This window comes from Letharia columbiana, assembly GCF_014066305.1.
Source record: "Letharia columbiana isolate WasteWater2 chromosome Unknown Sc0000054_s0, whole genome shotgun sequence".
Classification (NCBI taxonomy): Eukaryota; Fungi; Ascomycota; class Lecanoromycetes; order Lecanorales; family Parmeliaceae; genus Letharia; species Letharia columbiana.
Genome location: NW_023501099.1, coordinates 283,075 through 302,050, shown reverse-complemented (window position 1 = coordinate 302,050; position 18,976 = coordinate 283,075). Strand labels below are relative to the sequence as shown.

The following is an 18,976-nucleotide window of genomic DNA, read 5'->3' as shown; positions in this document are numbered from 1 at the left end:
AGAAAGAATGCGCAGAATGAGAGAACCAAGGAAAGCAGTGTTGGTAAGCGTCCATTTTCACCGACATCATTTCGGACTTTTTGACCGCCACAGCGGTTTGCTAGCAAGAATTGCGTGATCCGATCAGCGGCATTGAAAAGTAATTACATGGCATTTTTGGTGTCCGCTGATTAGATAACTTTAAATCTCCGGCAATCTCAATCCCTGTCATGGCCATGAGATCGGTCGTCGATCATTGTCAATAGAGGTACAGCTTCCATCATGGCAGGAGGAATGTCATCAGCAGCGCTCGTAGGTTGCACTGGGCTTGTGGTAGCTATTCCAAACCTGATATCGACTTCTCCAGCTACTCAGACTGAATAACATATAGGGTTCCCACATCCTCACGACCCTCACGTCTCTCTCCTCTCATCCCACTATCCATGCAATAGCCCGCCGCGACCTCCCAACTTCTTCAGCCAACGTTCACCCTCTCATCGAACCTGACAGCTCAAAATGGCCTTCCAGTCTCCAATCTCTCTCCCCAACCCCAAACATCTTCCTCTCCGGCCTCGGCACCACCAAAGCGCAAGCGGGCTCCTTCGAAGCCCAGCGCAAAGTAGACTACGATCTCAATGTTTCTCTCGCTAAGGCTGCAAAGGAGTCCGGAGTCAAAGTTTACGTACTCATCTCATCGGCTGGCGTCTCCACCAAATCTTTGTTCCCGTACGGCAAGATGAAGGCCGAATTGGATGAAGCGGTTCAAGAGCTTGGGTTTCCTCACACAATCCTAGTGAAGCCAGGGCTGCTAGTCGGACCGAGGAAGGATAGTCGGCCTATGGAGGCAGCCTTCCGGGTTGTAGCAAAGGGACTAGGCGCGATAAGTAAGGGGTGGTTGACAGACTGGTGGGCACAGGATGCGGATGTTATTGGCAGGGCTGCTGTTGCGGCTGGGATGCAATGCGTGGAGGGCAAAAGAGAGGAGGGGGTTTGGGTGGTCAGTCAGAACGACATTATCAGATTGGGTAGGACGGAGTGGAAAGGCGAGACATGACTGGCCAAACATGTTCCGGGATACTCATTTCATTGAGTGCGTCTCTAGACTCAAGAAACAACCACAGATTCATTGGAAGTCAGCAAAGTTGACGCTCTGACGAACGCTCTCTGCGATGTCTTCGAAAAGTGTCATTTCACGTTTTTTAGGGGCCCTTTCCTTACTCCACTCATCCGCTGTGCTTAGCAATGCTTGCTTCCTTTGCTCAAAGCACTGCCACACATCAAGTCCATTAACCTGTCCTGTTCTTCATTACTCAGATCAAATTCATCTTCCCTTAGCTTTGAAGCTTTTCCTTTGCCTTTCTTCATACTTCTCCATGCCTACCCCATGAAATGCACTACCCAAATCTTTAGCGACGCGATCATCCCACGCTTGTTCGTGGATCTTATTGTCGTCTCCCGCTACCCCCATGATACCTGCCTTCTTCTCACTATCTTTGCGTTTTGGCTCCAGTCGATCTAAGGTTTTTGCCCCATGTGGGCGGGGATGACCGCCGGTGTGCTTAATGATATACTCCTTGTCGAGCTCGAAGCCGAGTGTGTCGTAGGTAGGGGAGCCGTTCAGGCCTTTGCGACGGCATTCATCGATGCGCGCTATGTTGCTGTCAAGGTTTATTTCTGGGACTCTGGCATGACTTTTCTTCGCCTTTTCGGCGATGGGGGCCTGAGGGTTTTGTCGCCCTCGGCGTCCTCGGTGTCTATGGGAAATATCTTGGAATCTGGCAGCACGTCTTTGCCGAGCACGTATGCGGCCTTTTCGATGTCGACGGCGGAGACTCCTATGCCGGATTGTTTCTCCAGACGCTCTCGGAGCTCGGCTACTCTTTCGAAGAGGGTTTTGTATTCTTTGATTGTGTAATTGATTTTTCGATCCCAGCCTTTCGATTTGGCGTCCTCCCAGTGTAGGTAGCGGTAGAGTTCGTCGGAAAAAAACGGAACTCTTACGGGGTCGTAGCACGACAGTAGTAGTGACGACGTTGCGGGCCCGATTCCCTTCAGCTTATTCAGGGCTGTGATAGACTTGCCATAGTCGTCTTTATCCACCTCGTATAGCTCGAATGCTTTCTTCGTCGTCTCACGGACGTCTTTGACGCTATTCGACGCGACGAGCTTAGTAAGATTAGGACGGTAGGTACCATGTTTTCTATGGTCATCGAGTTATAAGCTGCTGAGGTTTGCGAAGGAATATGTCAGACGCACAGTTTCCATTCGACTAGGCTTGTCAATTCTGTTTTTTCAAGGAATGATTTGCCATTCTTTTTGCGCTGAACGAGAGTTTCAGGGATCGTACTGAGGCGTAGCTGTTCGAGACCTTGGATCTTGTCTGGGATGTGAGAGTCGTAGCTCAGAAGGTGGGTGCGGAGGGTGTCAAAGGAGATTTGAGAGGCGCTATCGTTGGCTTTCATGGTACAGATTGTGAGTCAGTGTCGGGACTCTCAACTCCTACCTCTTTTGATCCTTCAAATTTGCAGATAGCAGATATGGCAAGAGCTATGTATGACGTCTTTGTTTACTTTGCGCAAGACGCTTCACGCGGCTGCGCTTGTCTCTTGCTTTAGCCCAACCAGTCTTTCACCTTTCAATTGGCCAACTCGACGTCGAGCATATTAAGCTCAAAGGGCCATTATAGTAACGCCGAGTTTATCGACCAGCATTGCGCGAAGAGATTGGTCAACAGATATTAATTAACAATCAATGCGTGAGCACAGGCATAGAAGCTGGCGTTGCGCCCCATGCCCAGATATCACCAATGAAATGGACAATGACCAGACAGCACCAAAAGCGCAACCATGCGGAGAATATTCACCTTTGCCGTACTGCTTGTTGCGCTAAGGTCATTGCCTGGTAGTATGCCCAACAGCTTTTGCCCATCTCAAACATCGCAGATGATGATCATGGCGTGTATCCCCTGTCATTGATGGCGATATGCTTTCACGATACCTCGCCATGTTATTCTGCAACACTCACCACCCTCTCCTCCCCCAACATGAAGATCAGTACCCCCCTAGCTGCCAGTTATGTGCCAAGACACATCATGCTCTGCGTCCTGCACCGCTACGACCGCTTGCGGTCCAGGGCAGACTGATGGTGATACGCTCGCTACCAACTGCCGAGGCTGTTGCACAAATTGTGATATAGGATCATACGAGACTATCCGTATCTTGGTAAAATGTGTCTCACCTGTACTCTTGAATGCGGAAACGATGGCGCATCAGCACCTCCAACTAACTGCATACTCCCAGTTTCCGCCAAGTGTCCAGTAAAGCTGGTTGTTCATGCTTACACATGCGCCGCACTCTTGTACAGTAGCAGAAGACTGGCTCCAAGACTTACGGCTTCGACATTGCCCTCTATGGTCATGCTGGCTGAGTATGAGAAAAAAAAGTCTTTTACTATCCCATTACAGGGGTTGTTACTGTTATTTTTCTTGCGGCGACACTAAAAGTTGCTTGCATCTCGAGAGGTACAATCTGAGCTGCAATAGTCCTCATCTTTCTAGTAAAAAATTGTCTAACCTTTGATTGGAATTGAGTGTTCATCGAAATCTGCATTTCTACCAAACTACCGCTTGAGCTCAGCCAGAGGATCGCACAGTATCTGGGGCTCTCTCATGCCGTTAGAGCTCGAGCCATTTCCAAAGACTGATTAAGCATTCTGGTGTCTTGCCAGACTACCCAGTGTCTGTTGCGGCCTTGGCATGGGACTGGCGGATCGACTTTACGTATCCCTGAGGGTCTGTCGCAAAGGGCTATCTCGTCTCTGAAGGCAGAACACATCAGCGCATACCGGTCTGGAACAGCATTTGATATGCTAACTGTCCGACGACCAATCTCCTCCTATGGTTCGTTTTCCAACCACGTGGCCTATTCGAACAGTAAAGTCGCTTGGATCGACAATATTACACCTACTATGCACGTTCTGTCTCTCGAAGACGATGGCTGTTGTTTGACAAAACAGAGTGATGGAAAGGCACTGACCAAGTTCAATGATGGCTGTCACCACTCTCACCGGCGAACGCCGGATCACTGATCTCGCAAAGGAACTGGAACATCGGTTTCAATTGAGTCCTACAAACATCGAAAAGATTCTGGTGATTTGTGAACGAGTGACTGAAGCAAAGGCTATTTACTCCACGCGCTTCAGTCTTGAGGGCCAGGTCCACGCTGAAGGCGCCTTGGATTTGTCAAACGCAGAGATTCATGCTAGACACTCTGAAAAAGCACACCCACTGATGCCAATAGATGGGCAACCGTCTGGTCCTACTCGACAGTCAGGGAACGGAAACCTTTCACGACTGCTTGCGAGATGCATGGTGTGCAATACAAGCAAAGCCGCGACGACTTGCGGTGCAAAGAGTACTAATATGAAATTTATCTTTTCCTGGAACGACATTGCATACTGCCAAGCCCAACACTACAGCAATTACACATGCTTGAACGTCATCAACTTTTCGAAATCGTTCACGGCCGCCGCAATCATAAGCAAGGGACTGCAATTCGGCCTTACCTTCATAGGACGAGAGCGACGAGGGCTTCCGAACGGTTGGGGGATGATGCAACGCTCTTTCTCGGAGACGAGAGGTTCCTGGTTAATGCATGCCAACATGGGTTCTTTGTCTGGGCCTTTTACAAATATTATGGAATGACCGAGATAGATGCAGGATTCAAAGAGAAACGCGGAGAGGCAAATAAAGATAGAGAGGGTCCTTGGTGTCGATGTTGGCCTGGCAATGACTGACTGCTTAATTTTCTGGCTGCTTGTGCTGTACACGAGGGGAAACAACGATAACACAGCAGACTCAGTACCACCAGGCACCACGTGAGTCCATAGCCCTCTAGCAGTAGCCAAATGACGGTATTACCCTCATGTTTTTGGATTTGGTCTTGAGGATCAGAAAGCGCCTAACCCGAACCACGATATCGACTTTGCTGCTACTATGGGTACCGAGGACGATTCGAGAGTCGACCAACGCGTCGGACTGGCGGGGAGTAACCATGACCAAGGAGAAGTTGGTAGGTCTTCTTTCTTGGATGATGAGAACTTCCTGGTCAACGTTTGCAACCGTGGCTTCCTGTTTTGGTGCTTCAACAGAGGTACTATCATTGAAAACGAACACCAGTTTACGCACAGCATCGCCAGGACAAGATGCAGAAGCGCTTAGAGGGGCAGCAAGTTCAAGACGCAAAGGCGATCGCACGTATCTTTAGGCAGGAAGAAGGTGAAGGCTGCATGGCGCTTGGAGAGTGACAAGGCCATGGTCGACGATAGACTGCAGGAATGCATGAGATGCTGAGGGACTGTACGCTAACATTAACAACACTGGCAGACTTACACCGGCAATCCTCACTAGATAGGTTCTTGACATAGGGTCATTATGTATCAGCCAACAATCTCAATGTAGATTGAGACTTCGGAAATTCTTGAATGAACGCACATCTCACTAAGATGGGTTACTTTCTGCATGGCACTGTTATTGTAGTGCCTTCCAACTTGCTATCTTCACCGTGATCATGAATTCAATGTCTAACAAACGACAGTAGGTCACATAGAAGCAGAAATCGGCATGTCTTATCGACTTCTATCGCAAGACGCGAAGGTGTCGCCTCTCCGAGCCAAATGCGGAGGTCGGAGCGAGGGCTGTTGTTACGAGTACAGCGACTGCGGAGCTTGGTGTGCGAGCGCGATTTCCTCCTCACTGCTTCGGTAACACACCAGATTTTGCAAACACTAGAGAGACGGCCCAGATGTTTTCCAAGGCGGCCCCGCGTTTGTGTCCGGCCTCCGTCTAACGGCCTAGGACCTTCCTAGATAGGCATTAGCGTCAGATTCTCCTCCGTATGAGGCTTATCGAATTCGCATATAGTGAATACTTCAGAGTCCTACCCTTCACTCTGCATGTTATTGCGAGACATTGACATTGCTCCATTTACACCGTATCAATCGCGATGGCCGGCGGCGCTCCTGTTCCTGTTCCGACATCGGATCCCGATGAGAAGATCCTTAGCATTGCGGACCTGGAGAAGGCGGCTTCTACGAAACTGGGAAAGACTGCGAGAGGTAAATGTGAAATCCCTACTCTACTATGCTCGATTTTTGTGGCGCTGTCGTGGTATCCAGTCGACCTGTCTTATGCTTGCGATTGCATGAGGACATTGGGAATGTGTTCTTGAAATCGATCACGTGGACGGGAAAGAGAGGAGGAGACCAACATTCTGCATCATTGATATGCCGACTAGATCCTCTGCTCCGACAAAAGAGACATTGAAATTTGCGATGACTGCTTGCTTTCGTTCCGCGCATGATACACGCATTGACCGTTCTTGTGATTTCAGAATTCTACAACTCCGGCTCGACGGACCAAGTCACTATCCACGAGAACTCAACCGCCTTCTCTAAATACCGCTTGAGGCCAAGGGTGCTGGTCGATGTGTCCGGCGTCGACACTTCCACTACCGCCTTTGGCCGCTCCATCTCATTCCCGCTCTCAGTTTCCCCAGCAGGTCTGCAGGCAATGGCTCACCCGGACGGCGAGCTAGGAACCAGCAAAGCATGTGCGAGAAAAGGGGTTAACATGGCCATATCGTCATTCTCAAACCATAGCATCGAAGATGTGAGGTCTGCCGCGGCGGAGATCGGGTCCATAGACCATGCAGTACAATTGTACACGATGCGCGACCGTGAGCTCGAAGAACGGATAATTAGAAAAGCAGAAGCGGCGGGTTGCAAGGCTATATTCCTTACTGCCGATTCGCCTGTTTTGGGTGTCCGTTATAATGAGTGGAGGAATGACTTCAGAACACCCGAGGGACTTGAATTTCCGGTCATCGAGTGGACTTCCGAGGAAGTCCGATCGCGAACTCACGACTCGGGCTTCGTAGCCTTCAACGACGACTCGCACAGCTGGGCAAGGGATATTCCGTGGTTGAAAGCGAGGACGAAGATGCAGATTTGGATCAAAGGCGTGCTGACCGCTGAAGATACGGAGTTGGCGGTGGAGCACGGGTGCGATGGGATCATCGTAAGTAATCATGGCGGAAGGCAGCTCGATGGTGTGATGCCCACTTTAGATGCCTTGCCAGAGTGCGTGGAAGCGGCGAATGGCAGGATTGCCGTGCACGTAGACGGAGGATTCAGGTCTGGAACGGATATCTTCAAGGCATTGGCGCTCGGAGCAAATTGCTGTTGGGTGGGAAGACCTGCAATATGGGGCCTCGCGGTGAGTATCTTCCCCCACTGGCATGATACTGGGAGTGGCATGCAACCCTGGAAGTCGGCTGATGTGTCAATGGTGATGTAGTACGACGGGGAAGCGGGGGTGGATCTTATGCTTGAGACTATGCATAATGAATTCCGCCGATGTATGCAATTGACAGGCTGCAGGACTGTTAAAGACATTAACAAGACTTGCTTGGCAAGAATCAATGCTGATGGGATACTGAAGAGATTATGAGGTTTGCTTGAGATGGCAAGAGCAGAGGAGGCAAGACATTGATATTGCTGGCTAGTTCAGGCAGGCTTCCGATCAAGGGGGTATTTGCTATCGTATTGAGCAGTAAGCCAAACATGATTGTCAGAGCATGAAAGTTGCTTTCCATTAGAGACGTGTATTGACCTTGTTGAGAATGAATGTCAAAACGAAGTCGTTGAAACACTACCACTTTCTCGAGAGCAACATTAGGCAAAGCATCTGATGGCCCTGAGCAAGCATACCATCGTGTTTATAAACGTGACAGATCCAGTCCAGTCGCACGTGCATTTCATGAATCGACAACATTTAAGCCTCAGCATCAACGTCTTTGACCTCTGCCAACCTTTTTGGCTATCTGCCTCATCCCCCCTAAAAAGAAGGCAAGCGCGAATTCCGCACAACGACCTTTGAAGCCGATAGCAGCGGATCGGTTGTAGATTCGTCAAAGATCAAAATGAACGTGTGAGAGGCTGTTCATTGATAAGCCGCTGGAGCAGAAAAGGGGTGCTCAGTGATGACTTTCCCAGTCAAAGACTCCGCCAAGGTTTCCTTGACGTACCCTTCCGGAAGTGTAAAAGAAATTAGGATGCTCCGCTTGAGGTAGCCTCATTCAAAAAACGCCAACGATCCATCATGATTAATCAGCAACACTTGCCAAAGTAATTGCAGGAGATCTATACAGATCCGCTACTCCCATCTCCAAACCACTAGGCTCGTCGAACATTTTAACATGCGCCTCTTTGTAAAGTGCCCGCTGCCACATAACATGCTCGACCCCTACAAGCATATTGGCAAGATCGATCCATTTTAGCCCTGGTACCATTGTCGAGTACGCCCTTATTTCAAGTCCAGTGTACAGTGTAGGGAGCGTCGTGAATACGTATGGGTCCGGAAACATGTAGACGTCACCATGTTTGAACATGGCGGCATGCGCGGCCGAAAGACATGCTTCTAGAGTGTTGCGCATGGGGGGGGCGTCGATGGGACTCCCGGTGACGATGACGATGACGATTTGGGTTTGCGGGATGCTGTAATGGATTATTTGGGAGGCGTTCAGGGGGTCGAGGTGGGTGTTGCTGGGATTTTGTCAGCATCCAGGCGTTCAATCATTGTATGTGAGAGTTTGAGACTTCAATCGCAGTGTGATGCCTTCTGAGAGAGCTTTGCTTGGTGGTTTTGTTGCTGGCAATGCTGCTATGAGGGAACTGAGCCACCCAACGAGAAAGAAATGCGCCATGAAAGCCTTCTTGAACATCCTGTTCCGCTCGATGAGATTTGAAGAGACTCCTCGGCATTGGATTTACAGCGTAGACAGAGACCATCGCGGTCAACCTTGTTGCTTATATCAACGGAAGAGAAATCGCTTCTATGATCGTCAGATTCTAGATACTATGCGCTTGAACGGGACCGCGTATGCAGGGACAGACCCCCACGAAATTGACAGACGCGCATACACACACACTGCGGGGAACATGCACGTGAGATACTCGTAGGGAGGACTGCAGCCCTTTGCTGGCGACCATTTCCGTCGGAGTATAACTCGCCAAGCTGAAGTTTCGACGATTCGTTTCAGGCGCGAAGGATCGACGGTGTACAACAGTAGACATCGAGATTGCGAGAATTGAGCTTGGCAATCATGTGGGAATGAATGGGCGAATCCTCTGCTGACCAAGTCCACTAGAGCCTCAATCAGATGCGCTCCAAGGACTGTTGAAGGCTTTCCAGCGACACTGTTCACAGTATTCTATCTTTCGAGTTGCCGGGCTCCTTTGAAACATCTCGCTGCGACTTATTTTTCCTACCTGCTACCACTAAACCATTGCGGGTGGATCCCCAATGAAAAGTGAATGGAGCCCCTCGCATCGTAATGTGGGTCCAAATGCGGCGAAAGCAGTTGGGCGCAAATGACTCTCAACACATTGATATCTTGTCCGGACGGAAACAGAGATAATGTTGTAAAAAAGACAAGACGAAAGGAAAGATGACCCAAAGGATCAGTGCCAAGACTGCTCGGTTGAACCTCGGACCTCATCAATAGCTGCTTCCATCGGATTTTTTCCTTTCAACCTCTCACGTGCTGTCGAAGTCTGTACCAGTATGAGAAGGTACCATCAGTGTGCACGGTGATGACCCCGCCCCATTCTCCAATTCTAGTTCCTAAGATGAGCATACCATGAAATTCCTAGTGCGTAGCGGTGTGACAGCGCGAGGGCCTGTACCAATCTTTCAACCATCACAATGGAGGGCCTGCGTCCGCCGGTTTGCGTTTAAGGCGAAGAACCGTGAGCAGATCGATTGGTACAAGAATGGTTGACTCAATGGGGACAAGAACTTGGATCTACACGTTCGATGTGGCCTAGACCAAGGACCAACACTATGAGGATAAGGTGAATGCAGAGAGAGAACTCCAGCGATCCTTTTAGCAATTACATTGCGATGGGAAACTAGCCATGGGCTTTCCCATTTGCATGATATGTCTATGTTCTCTGACTCCAGTCTATCACCAGTTGCCAAGCTTATCTCAGATCCCCATTTAGCATCCACTCCTGCAGAACATCTAACCCTGCAGGCAGACTCCCATGGTTATAATACCTCGGGCCGAAGCTGAAGCCTGCAAGTGCCTACGCATCTCACAGCAACTTCGTTGTCGTCCTTGGATGTGGTAACCACGCTGACGTCGTACTTCGCCAGTGGCTGCTCAATCGTCTCATTGACAATAATTCCCTTCCCTCGGTACCACGCTCTTGTAAGCCGCCCACGTATCTCACGGCCCACGGCGTTGTGGAGCTGGCTGGCGCCTTCCTGTGGATCGTAATGTTCTGCCGCAAGGTGTTTGGCAATTTGTCCATCATCGACGAAATCGAGAAAGATGTTTCGTAGGAGGTCGTTTGACTCGACGTTTATAGGCTTGCGAACTTCTTGCCAAAGAGTGCGCATGAATTTGTAGGTGGCGACCGCCTGCTCACCCTCATTGAACGGTAGAAACGGCACAATATCTGTCAACCTTCTGGCCAAAGGCGATCCGAACTCTCTCTTGACAATCTGCCTCAATAACCCATTCAGTTCTTTGAAAGGAGCTTTGTCCTGCTGTCCTTGGCTTCTGTCCTTGAGATGGTCATCCCAGAACTTGATCATGGCTGGCACGCCCAAGTTTACCGCTAGGACCCAGATACTCTTTGAGCAATCCAGCGACTTGTTGTTGCGGCGATCAGTGTATTTGCCCTCAAATAGCAGAAGCAGTGATTGGCGTACATCTTCTGTGGTCTTGTCAAATTCGTCTAGGAAGATTACGTTTCTTGCACCAGCATGTTGCGCAAGGTGAGCGCTGAGTGGGGAACCCTGTTGCCATCCCTCATAACCGGCATGCATGCCCAATAAATCGGTACTATGGTGCAATACAGAGCAGTCTACCGTCAGGATCGGAAGCGATAAGAGATGACCGAGGCTACTGGCTAGCTCGGTCTTCCCATGACCACTAGGACCCGTGAAGAGCAAGACGAGCGGTTGCGTGGTGCTGTATAAGAGACGACTGGCAACGGCTTCTTCGACCTGCTTAGTCGCTGTTGTTTGCCCTATGATGCGGTAGGGAAGCTCGAAAAGTGGCATCATGTTGTGGGCATGCGCAACCTGCTTCTTCCTACTCGTTGGCCGCTCAGTACGCTCGGCTTTCCAGAGAAAGTATCGCTGCATGAGGTTGAGGGTCCTACAAAGCGCATCCCGTATCTCTGCTGTACACCACTCTTCACCAACATTCTTAGCTAGCGAATCCTTAGGATCCGCATTCTTTGGACGCGCAACGTAGTCACACCACATATCCCGAGGTATGTCGTTGGGTATTGCACCCATCGATAGCAAAGCGACAACGGTGTCTGTCGTGTCCGAGAGATTGTACTCGGCGCTCATGATCGTATATGCCAATAGAGGCAATCCCGATGGTTGGGCCCTGGCACCTATATTTGCGCCTCTATAGCACAACATGTTCACAATTTCTCGAGAGTTTCGCTCTGCAGCAAAGTACAGTATTGGGAACATATTCCCATCCTCTGAGGCTGGTGAAGTCGAATCCAGGAGCTCATTCTGCATCACAGACTGATCGTAGCTCCCAAGATAACGTTCGATGCATTTCGGATCCACATGCTTCTGAATTGCCCATGCCAGTCTATTCCACGAAAAGGAATGGCGACCTCTCTGGTGGTCGAGGAGTCCCTCCTTTTCGTATTCTTTGCAGCATGAGAGCTTTCCATTGAATTTGATATCTGGCAAGAAGAGTGGTAGAGCGCTAGATTTCACACCTCATCAGGAAAGGGTCGGATGAGACCATTTTGGAGACTGACCTAGACACCATCTTGGCTTCTCTGGTACGACGGTTTACGCTGTCCACGTTACGAAGTCTCCGTTGTGCAGCTTGTGCCGCGTTCACAAATGGAGGCGAAGATCCCTGTTGTGAATCGTTATGGTCCATGAAGACTGGTATTGCGGCATCCAGCGCCTTAAGGGTTCCTGTTGGGAGCTATGTTTGCTACTGCTGCCTGGAATGGTCGCCTTTGTTCAGAACTATGTTGCTAGCCGTTAGCTGAGACATCCCCGCAGTTCTCCCTGCTATTCGTGCATAGAGCATTTCATTCGCTCTTCATTAGACAGAAAACTGAGACAGCTATATATCCATTTGGTTTGAACTATGAGAGTCCCCAAGACTATGGACATTAGACAGCTTGCCAGACATTCAGCTAGTCGCCACGCCCTGCAGCCGATGTGGGTTGAAAAGCTCGACTTTGATTTTGTACCAGGTCCTCTCTTGTCGGGGTAGATCTCCGCAGACTAGTCATTCCTATTTGTCGTCACTACAAAGCCGACTGGCTAGGTGCGTTTCTTTCCTGAGATCCTCGTTTCTACCAGCCTTCATTCATCAAACTGGCAAGTGTGAAATGCCAAACCTTTTGCCAAAGAGCAATCAAAAGTTTGAGCAAAGGAGTCAAAGCATGCCGCAGAGTACGCGAGAGTGAACAGTGAACCATGTTGATATCGCTCCACGGTTCGCTACAACGACCATAGCAGCAAGCCTCCCGAAACCCAGGCCCCATTAATAATCTTGCGTGAGCTGTCTGATTGCTGCACCCTTGCCATATATCCTTCCGAAAATGTTTTCAGGCTTTACCTTTGCAGACAGCGCTAGTTGTTCTTCCGCATTATAGGATTGTACCCAAGGGATCCAGCTTGTGATTAAGTCGCTTATGGGAGAACGGCGCGACCAAGTGAATGTTGACGAGTTTATCGAAGCTCCGAACCACGCAAGCATCTCCTTGTATGCTAATCAAGAAGATCTCATCCCTTATAAGGAATAAATCCTCGAGTACTTCATCTGAAGATGGTGAGATATCATATGATTCTGGCAGTGTCGGCAAGCTCATCTCAGCTGCCTTGCATAACGATTCTCTCAGATCCATTACCTCGGGCTGCCCTTGCTCGTCCAGATGATTATCCGTGTACGCTACGTCTTTCCACCGGATCATGTCATCAGCTGTCCCAGGCGGTGTCCCGCCCGTGTGGTCCATCGTCTACTCTTTTAATTCCAGGCGATCTTCCGCAGAGGAGAAAATGACGCGGAGCAAGAGCCAGGTATTGGGAATATCTCTCAGAGGTGATGGTAGATGGCGAATGTATGACCACAGTGTCACGCAGATATGATCCTCGCCAGAGATTTTCAAGCCTCTAGCCATGAAACCGTGGTTTAGCAACTCAGACATTCTTTCACGTACATCAAAGGGCCGCTTGTAAGGGGCTCATATCTTAGCAAATGGTCTCACGCCGGATGGCGAGACCTCCTTGCAAGTGGTGTTCTCGCCAGCAAGATATGCAACTCTCGATAAACGCACAGGGTGCTGACAACCAGCTAGGACGAATAAGTGGCTAGATATTAAATCTTGATACGGAGAAGAGGGGACTAACGGCAGAATCTGCAGAGATGAGACGTGGTCGCTTGCGTACAAGTAGAGACCACCTCTTCAACATCCAGACGACTATTGACACTCTCTCGTCCTCGAAGACCAAAGCGGTACTCATGAACTTTGCTTTTTCCACAGATCGAAGTATTAATTCTTTTCTTCTGCCATCATAATCAATACAACGCCTTCCGATCGGTTTGCCAAAGCAGCCATGTCGTGAGCAAATGCTCATGCCGTAGACGCAGATATGGAGATACGCACTGTCAGTGCTTTGAGAACCTTCGTCTAACAGTGATCAAAGACGTAAACCCGTGTAATACCGGTAGCGCTACACTAGCCGTACACGTAATCTATCACCGTTGCCGTATTGTATCTTTCCTCCATTTCCCATCCTTCACGTTCATGCCAAATTCAACTCTTGGTCTTGGACCAACTTATTCGTCCCTCGATGGCGAACTTTAAAGAGTTTTCATCAAGTATTCAAGCTTTACGTACCGGTTTGCAGGCACCATACAACATACTTTCAGAGCGTTCTCACTCCGCCCTCAACACGTACACTCATTCACGCCGTGGCTAGATTGTGAATTCCCAGCCTGCCAATATCAACAAGCCATCGGCAGTCTTGGATCCTGCAGACTCAAGCTTGTTGATTGTGGAAATGGAAGATTCAAGCCAGGATGGTTGTCAAGCTCTCGTTGCCCGGTTTCAAGCGTTGAATGCCAACGCGCTTCAGCGAAGAGCGTCAGTGTACCTTAGATGTCAGCGCATTGCCATATGTGCTGATTAAGGCCATAGACTCAAGGCCTTAGTCAAGATCCTAACGCACCAACAGATTCGAGAACTACGCATTACACTCGAGGAGGTGGATTTACGCTGCGACATCATTGCGGAGCTTCCTCCCGAACTCAGTCAGGTCATTTTGCAGTATCTGCCTCTTTATCAGGCATTCCAAGCTCGAAGAGTATCCTCTAAGTGGAAGCAGATTCTATCATCACCTCAAACAGTGCACTACTTACTCCGAGATTGGTTCCCCGCGCCTGCTGCCGACACAGCTTTGCATATTCCTGATGGCCTCTCTGAAAGCTCCATACTCTGTCTCAAGGCAGAGCACATCGACGCTTACCGTACTGGACACGCCTTCACTTACGCGAGCCACAAGTTGAACTGCTTTCCAGACAATTCGGACCCCAGAACCGTGGCCGATCTTGTGGCCTATGCAGATGGTATCATGGCCTGGGCAGACACTACAGATTCCGGCTTTGTCAAATCATTGGACCTCAGGACAGGGCAGGAGTGGTCGTTCTTGCCAGAGGCCAGAACTAGAGTAAACGCCATAGCCGTGTCTTCCTCGATGATCGCGGCTTTGGGTTCAGGCAGGTGCCATGTGTGGAAGTTTAGGGCAGGAGACGGATATTGTTTGAGGCTGCCATCCAACAAAGGACAAGAGATTGCCGTTTCGGGCGAGACTTTGGTTATTGTGACGAAGCTTTGGGAACCGACCATTGTTGAAGCGAGCTTTCGCGTTGAAGTTACCACTTGGACATTGAAAGATCAGAGGACATCCTCTTTTTGCGTGGCGTTACCTCCCAAAAAACGCGGGTATACGTTCGATTTTAAAAATATGTTAAACAACACAGGAGAGTCCCTGCTTTTGTTTGAGGGAGTCTACATTCCTGATCACCAACACGACAAGGCAACGCACTTCCACTACATGCGTACCAGCCTCGATGGAGATGTCTTGACTCAAGGTGTCCTCGAAGTCCCTGGCATACAAGACTGTCATGCTTGCTCTGACGATTTCGTACCTAAGGAAGCCAATGGACAAGCTGTGATCTGGTCATTTTCCAAGCGTCAGCGTGAATGTGACAACTTTTCCGAACTGGTGCCTATCTCCTACAACTTCCGAGAAGATCGACTAGAATATCGCACGCAGGAAATCACGTGTCTTCGCATCACGAAACCCCAACTAACATCTCCTTTGTTCTACTGGAAGCACGCTGCATACATTCTGAACTCTGACCCTGACATACCTGTCTTGCGGGTCATCGATCTTCAAAACTCGACTTGTAGCGAAGCCGAAATGGGCTTTTCTATCAAGAATCAGAAGTTTGATCTACGACCCTACGAAGAGTACGAGCCGAACCCATTTCTTCTCGGCGATGAGATATTCCTCATCAGCGTCTTTGCGCATGGGTTTGGTGTGTGGTGCTTCGATGCGAACGTTCGAATATTTAATGAAGAGACCCGTTTACAATGATGAACGCAAGAGCAACATAGAGAGACGGCTCCTTTGAAGAAGGACGGGAGAAATTCCAGCTCTGATGATTCTGTTGCCCGCAATCTAGACTAGTCGTCTTTCGCGACATAGAAACAACACTGCCGCCATGCTCACTGTTCGACCCATCTCCAATATTGCCATCTCTCAAACTACTCAAGTGAATACCCACAGAAATGCTTGCCAATCTAGGTAGTCAGCCACCGAAAGTTGAAGAAAAAGTGTACATCCTTAAGCGAATTTCAAGGTCTCCTCTACTCAATCCTTCAAGAATTATATTCAAAATGGCGCAAAATAGCATTCTTTTGGTCGCATCTCAGGGCTACCGGGCCCCTTTTTAGGTTTTTGAATTTCTTTGCGGCGTCCTGTCACGAAACTGTCAAAGTATTTCCGCTGCTCTGGAGCTTTCTTCGTCCACTCGAACGGGGTTGCTTTCTCGGCGTAGGCGAAAGCAGTCTCTTCTGGGGGTTTGGGGACGCGGGGCCCGGTACGTTTGAGATATTCGACTGTACTGGCGGCGGCTGGCATGACAGTATCATAGCTGAACTCACATCGTCAGCAATCTCGGTCCAGAAATTGCGCCAGGTGGTACAGAGAGGCACTTCACCCCATCCACAAGCCCTCCTGATGTGAATTCTCTGGTGACATCATTGGGCGAGTAATTACAAAGGCCGGCTCGTCGCAGACACCCACTGCCGTGAGGGCGCGCATTATACAAACTGCATTTTATCGGCATACGTTCCCTCTTTTTATGTCGAAGCGGCGCCAACGTACCGACAAGGTCCTCTTAAACGTCTTGGGATTTGGCTATCTCTCGAGCGGTGATCGAGTCACCGTCAGTAGCACACACGGCCTCGAACAACGGCAACTCGACGGCTACACGCATGGCAAGGTTGATAGGTGGCTGCGGTTGGCAGATTAGGAATTATATCAGCATCATTTGCTTCTGGTATCTGTAATCATCGTGGAACTTGCTCACTTGGTACAATATTCTCTTGGCGGTTTCTAAAGGCTTCTCGGAAGCCAGGGTCGAATTCTGGATGCTTTGTAGCAGTCTCGCATGAGCCTCGGGGTCACATCCTCCAGCATCAGCCTCTGCCGCAGCGGCGACATCGTCTATGATACTGTTTACGGAAACCATTGAGTTGGAGAAAAGATGTCCAAGCTCAGATCGGGAGATCAATATTGACCCACGAAGTCATTGTATTTCATCTGTCATTTATTGGCTCCGCTCGGTCACAGTCCGCCGGGCCGAGGCCTTTCAGTAATCTTACTTGACTACTTTACCTTAATACGATGGCAGAAACCTGAACTCAGCTTTCGCTTAGCGATAAGGCTCAACATGGTGGGTGGCTCGAGTGGTGGAGTAAGTGGGAGGGTAGGATTGCATACCTTGCTGATACCTTAGTAGTACTGCCTGCATTATGCTACTGCCTATCTGATGCAAGCATCATGCAAGCCGCATCCATGTGCATCACTATTCACTACCTCGCAAGCATCTCTCAATCGATCCACATGACTCCACATTCTTGACCATTCTTGACCAATGACCATACATTCCATTTCGTGCCGTCCAGCCATCCAAGTGTGCCCTGACTCATGGCACTACGGTGGTGATGGTGGGTGTACTCGCGACTCGCCGCCATGGACTATTTTTTCCGATTTTCCTTACGATGGAAAAAGTTCTATCCCATTTCAGGGAGGTTGCTGCATCATACTCATGGGTACCCTCCCTCCCTTATCCCGGGGACGCCGGGTACCTGAATATCGGACTCGGTGCCTTTTTGGTTGAAAGGGGCCACCATGACTTCTTCTCATCTTGCGAGTCTTCATCCTCCTCCTTTCAACGCGCGTCCGCAGCGGGTTGAGGTCATGTTGTGGATATAATGTCTTCCGCGAATGACTCAAAGCAAGGTATCATACTGGATGCAGTGTCATGGATCTTCTTGGCTTCGTCCTCATCGCTTGCTGCATGCGTCTATATGCCGACATCTTGATCCTCCGCTCCCCAAGACTGGATACTCTTATTGCCTCCTTCACCTTCGTAAGCACCTTAAATTCTTCTCCTAGTCACATTCCACAATAGAGCTTTCTAACGAGTCAACCTCAGCTCGCAGCCACAACCAGTCAAGTCTTCACAACGTTGTCCGTGTATCATGGCATGGGCCAACACCTCAAGTCCTTAGACGCCGTACAAATTATGTACAGTCTCAAATGGAGCTGGATGGCGCGATCTTCCAACTATTCGCCAACACGACCGGTAAAATCGCCGTTGTCACATACCTCACCACGATCCAAGGACCCAGCCACGCCAAAACTAAGCTCGCGTACCTGTGGACACTCGGCTCGCTCCAAATCGCCTCAATCAATCTCTTGATAGCCTTCATCTTAGCCCAGTGCTCGCCATTACAGGAATTATGGAACGAAGCAATTCCGGGTACCTGCAACGGTCGGATCAGGAACCAGAACTTTGCCTTCTTTCAAGGCAGTAAGCGATGGATGAATTGTGTTCGGGCAAAGTAGTTTATGCTCATCCGATCCAAGTCTCTCTGCTTTCACCGACATATGCCTCGCAGTGTACCCGATAGTGCTTTTCTGGAGCCTGCAAATAAAATTCGCAAAGAAAGTGCTGCTATGTGTGCTTTTCGGATTCGGTCTGCTGTGAGCCGTCCCTACCACATCAATTGTCCCAGTGGTGAGACCTAAGCAAGATCATTCAGAGCGGCCGTGTCTTCTATCGTGAAGACAACCAACTTCCACCGCATTGGAATCACGATGGACATCACATGCAAGCAAACAACCCAACTCCTCGATCCTCAGGTCCCAGCTTACCCCATTTCGCCAGACGATCTTGCATATCTCGTCACCTGGAATGCGTAAGAGCCCACCCCCACCGCCTTTCAAACCATTTTCTACATCTGACCATCCCGCAGGGTCGACATGTACAATATCTTCATCGCCGGTTCAATCCCCACTCTTACACCTTTTTTCACAGTATTTTCACGAATCCACCATCTCAGACTACCACCGCTACAACCGCCGCAACGCGCGCCTCAACGGCAACGACGGCACAACCCTTACATCTTCAGGTGTACCTCCGGGCCGTAGTGACAGTACCGAGGAGAATTGGATGGGGAACAGGCATATTTTGATGACGACGAAGATTGATATTAGGAGGGATGAGGAGTTGGAGCGGGTTTCGCCGTAGGGTCGGTGCGCCTAGGCGCATGTAGTATAACAGTTTCCGAGTAACCT

General features: G+C 49.6%; 12 protein-coding genes across 12 annotated transcripts; 6 read left to right on the top strand and 6 right to left on the bottom strand.

Moving 5' to 3' along the window:
- Positions 1 to 261: 261 nt before the first annotated feature.
- On the top strand, positions 262 to 1,033 carry HO173_011009 (uncharacterized protein; the record flags this gene model as incomplete). Its single annotated transcript, XM_037312894.1, has 2 exons — positions 262 to 291; positions 371 to 1,033. The coding sequence occupies 2 exons, from the start codon at positions 262 to 264 to the stop codon at positions 1,031 to 1,033; spliced, it is 693 nt and encodes a 230-aa protein (XP_037160326.1).
- Positions 1,034 to 1,102: 69 nt separating this feature from the next.
- Positions 1,103 to 2,441, bottom strand: HO173_011008 (uncharacterized protein; the record flags this gene model as incomplete). The annotated part of the gene is made up of 4 exons (XM_037312893.1): positions 1,103 to 1,246; positions 1,361 to 1,699; positions 1,765 to 2,179; positions 2,236 to 2,441. The coding sequence occupies 4 exons, from the start codon at positions 2,439 to 2,441 to the stop codon at positions 1,103 to 1,105; spliced, it is 1,104 nt and encodes a 367-aa protein (XP_037160325.1).
- Positions 2,442 to 4,972: 2,531 nt separating this feature from the next.
- On the top strand, positions 4,973 to 5,283 carry HO173_011007 (uncharacterized protein; the record flags this gene model as incomplete). Its single annotated transcript, XM_037312892.1, has 2 exons — positions 4,973 to 5,048; positions 5,156 to 5,283. The coding sequence occupies 2 exons, from the start codon at positions 4,973 to 4,975 to the stop codon at positions 5,281 to 5,283; spliced, it is 204 nt and encodes a 67-aa protein (XP_037160324.1).
- Positions 5,284 to 5,981: 698 nt separating this feature from the next.
- HO173_011006 (uncharacterized protein) lies at positions 5,982 to 7,486 on the top strand (the record flags this gene model as incomplete). The annotated part of the gene is made up of 3 exons (XM_037312891.1): positions 5,982 to 6,093; positions 6,369 to 7,252; positions 7,334 to 7,486. The coding sequence occupies 3 exons, from the start codon at positions 5,982 to 5,984 to the stop codon at positions 7,484 to 7,486; spliced, it is 1,149 nt and encodes a 382-aa protein (XP_037160323.1).
- Positions 7,487 to 8,141: 655 nt separating this feature from the next.
- HO173_011005 (uncharacterized protein) lies at positions 8,142 to 8,759 on the bottom strand (the record flags this gene model as incomplete). Its single annotated transcript, XM_037312890.1, has 2 exons — positions 8,142 to 8,580; positions 8,635 to 8,759. The coding sequence occupies 2 exons, from the start codon at positions 8,757 to 8,759 to the stop codon at positions 8,142 to 8,144; spliced, it is 564 nt and encodes a 187-aa protein (XP_037160322.1).
- A 739-nt stretch (positions 8,760 to 9,498) lies between these two features.
- HO173_011004 (uncharacterized protein) lies at positions 9,499 to 11,966 on the bottom strand (the record flags this gene model as incomplete). The annotated part of the gene is made up of 3 exons (XM_037312889.1): positions 9,499 to 9,591; positions 10,097 to 11,783; positions 11,839 to 11,966. The coding sequence occupies 3 exons, from the start codon at positions 11,964 to 11,966 to the stop codon at positions 9,499 to 9,501; spliced, it is 1,908 nt and encodes a 635-aa protein (XP_037160321.1).
- Positions 11,967 to 12,690: 724 nt separating this feature from the next.
- Positions 12,691 to 13,056, bottom strand: HO173_011003 (uncharacterized protein; the record flags this gene model as incomplete). Its single annotated transcript, XM_037312888.1, has 1 exon — positions 12,691 to 13,056. One exon carries the CDS (start codon positions 13,054 to 13,056, stop codon positions 12,691 to 12,693), a length of 366 nt encoding a protein of 121 aa, XP_037160320.1.
- A 410-nt stretch (positions 13,057 to 13,466) lies between these two features.
- On the top strand, positions 13,467 to 15,703 carry HO173_011002 (uncharacterized protein; the record flags this gene model as incomplete). The annotated part of the gene is made up of 3 exons (XM_037312887.1): positions 13,467 to 13,556; positions 14,024 to 14,187; positions 14,242 to 15,703. The coding sequence occupies 3 exons, from the start codon at positions 13,467 to 13,469 to the stop codon at positions 15,701 to 15,703; spliced, it is 1,716 nt and encodes a 571-aa protein (XP_037160319.1).
- A 297-nt stretch (positions 15,704 to 16,000) lies between these two features.
- Positions 16,001 to 16,372, bottom strand: HO173_011001 (uncharacterized protein; the record flags this gene model as incomplete). Its single annotated transcript, XM_037312886.1, has 2 exons — positions 16,001 to 16,262; positions 16,329 to 16,372. 2 exons carry the CDS (start codon positions 16,370 to 16,372, stop codon positions 16,001 to 16,003), a joined length of 306 nt encoding a protein of 101 aa, XP_037160318.1.
- A 136-nt stretch (positions 16,373 to 16,508) lies between these two features.
- HO173_011000 (uncharacterized protein) lies at positions 16,509 to 16,862 on the bottom strand (the record flags this gene model as incomplete). The annotated part of the gene is made up of 2 exons (XM_037312885.1): positions 16,509 to 16,625; positions 16,701 to 16,862. 2 exons carry the CDS (start codon positions 16,860 to 16,862, stop codon positions 16,509 to 16,511), a joined length of 279 nt encoding a protein of 92 aa, XP_037160317.1.
- Positions 16,863 to 17,935: 1,073 nt separating this feature from the next.
- On the top strand, positions 17,936 to 18,244 carry HO173_010999 (uncharacterized protein; the record flags this gene model as incomplete). The annotated part of the gene is made up of 1 exon (XM_037312884.1): positions 17,936 to 18,244. One exon carries the CDS (start codon positions 17,936 to 17,938, stop codon positions 18,242 to 18,244), a length of 309 nt encoding a protein of 102 aa, XP_037160316.1.
- Positions 18,245 to 18,496: 252 nt separating this feature from the next.
- On the top strand, positions 18,497 to 18,829 carry HO173_010998 (uncharacterized protein; the record flags this gene model as incomplete). The annotated part of the gene is made up of 2 exons (XM_037312883.1): positions 18,497 to 18,597; positions 18,655 to 18,829. 2 exons carry the CDS (start codon positions 18,497 to 18,499, stop codon positions 18,827 to 18,829), a joined length of 276 nt encoding a protein of 91 aa, XP_037160315.1.
- Positions 18,830 to 18,976: the final 147 nt, after the last annotated feature.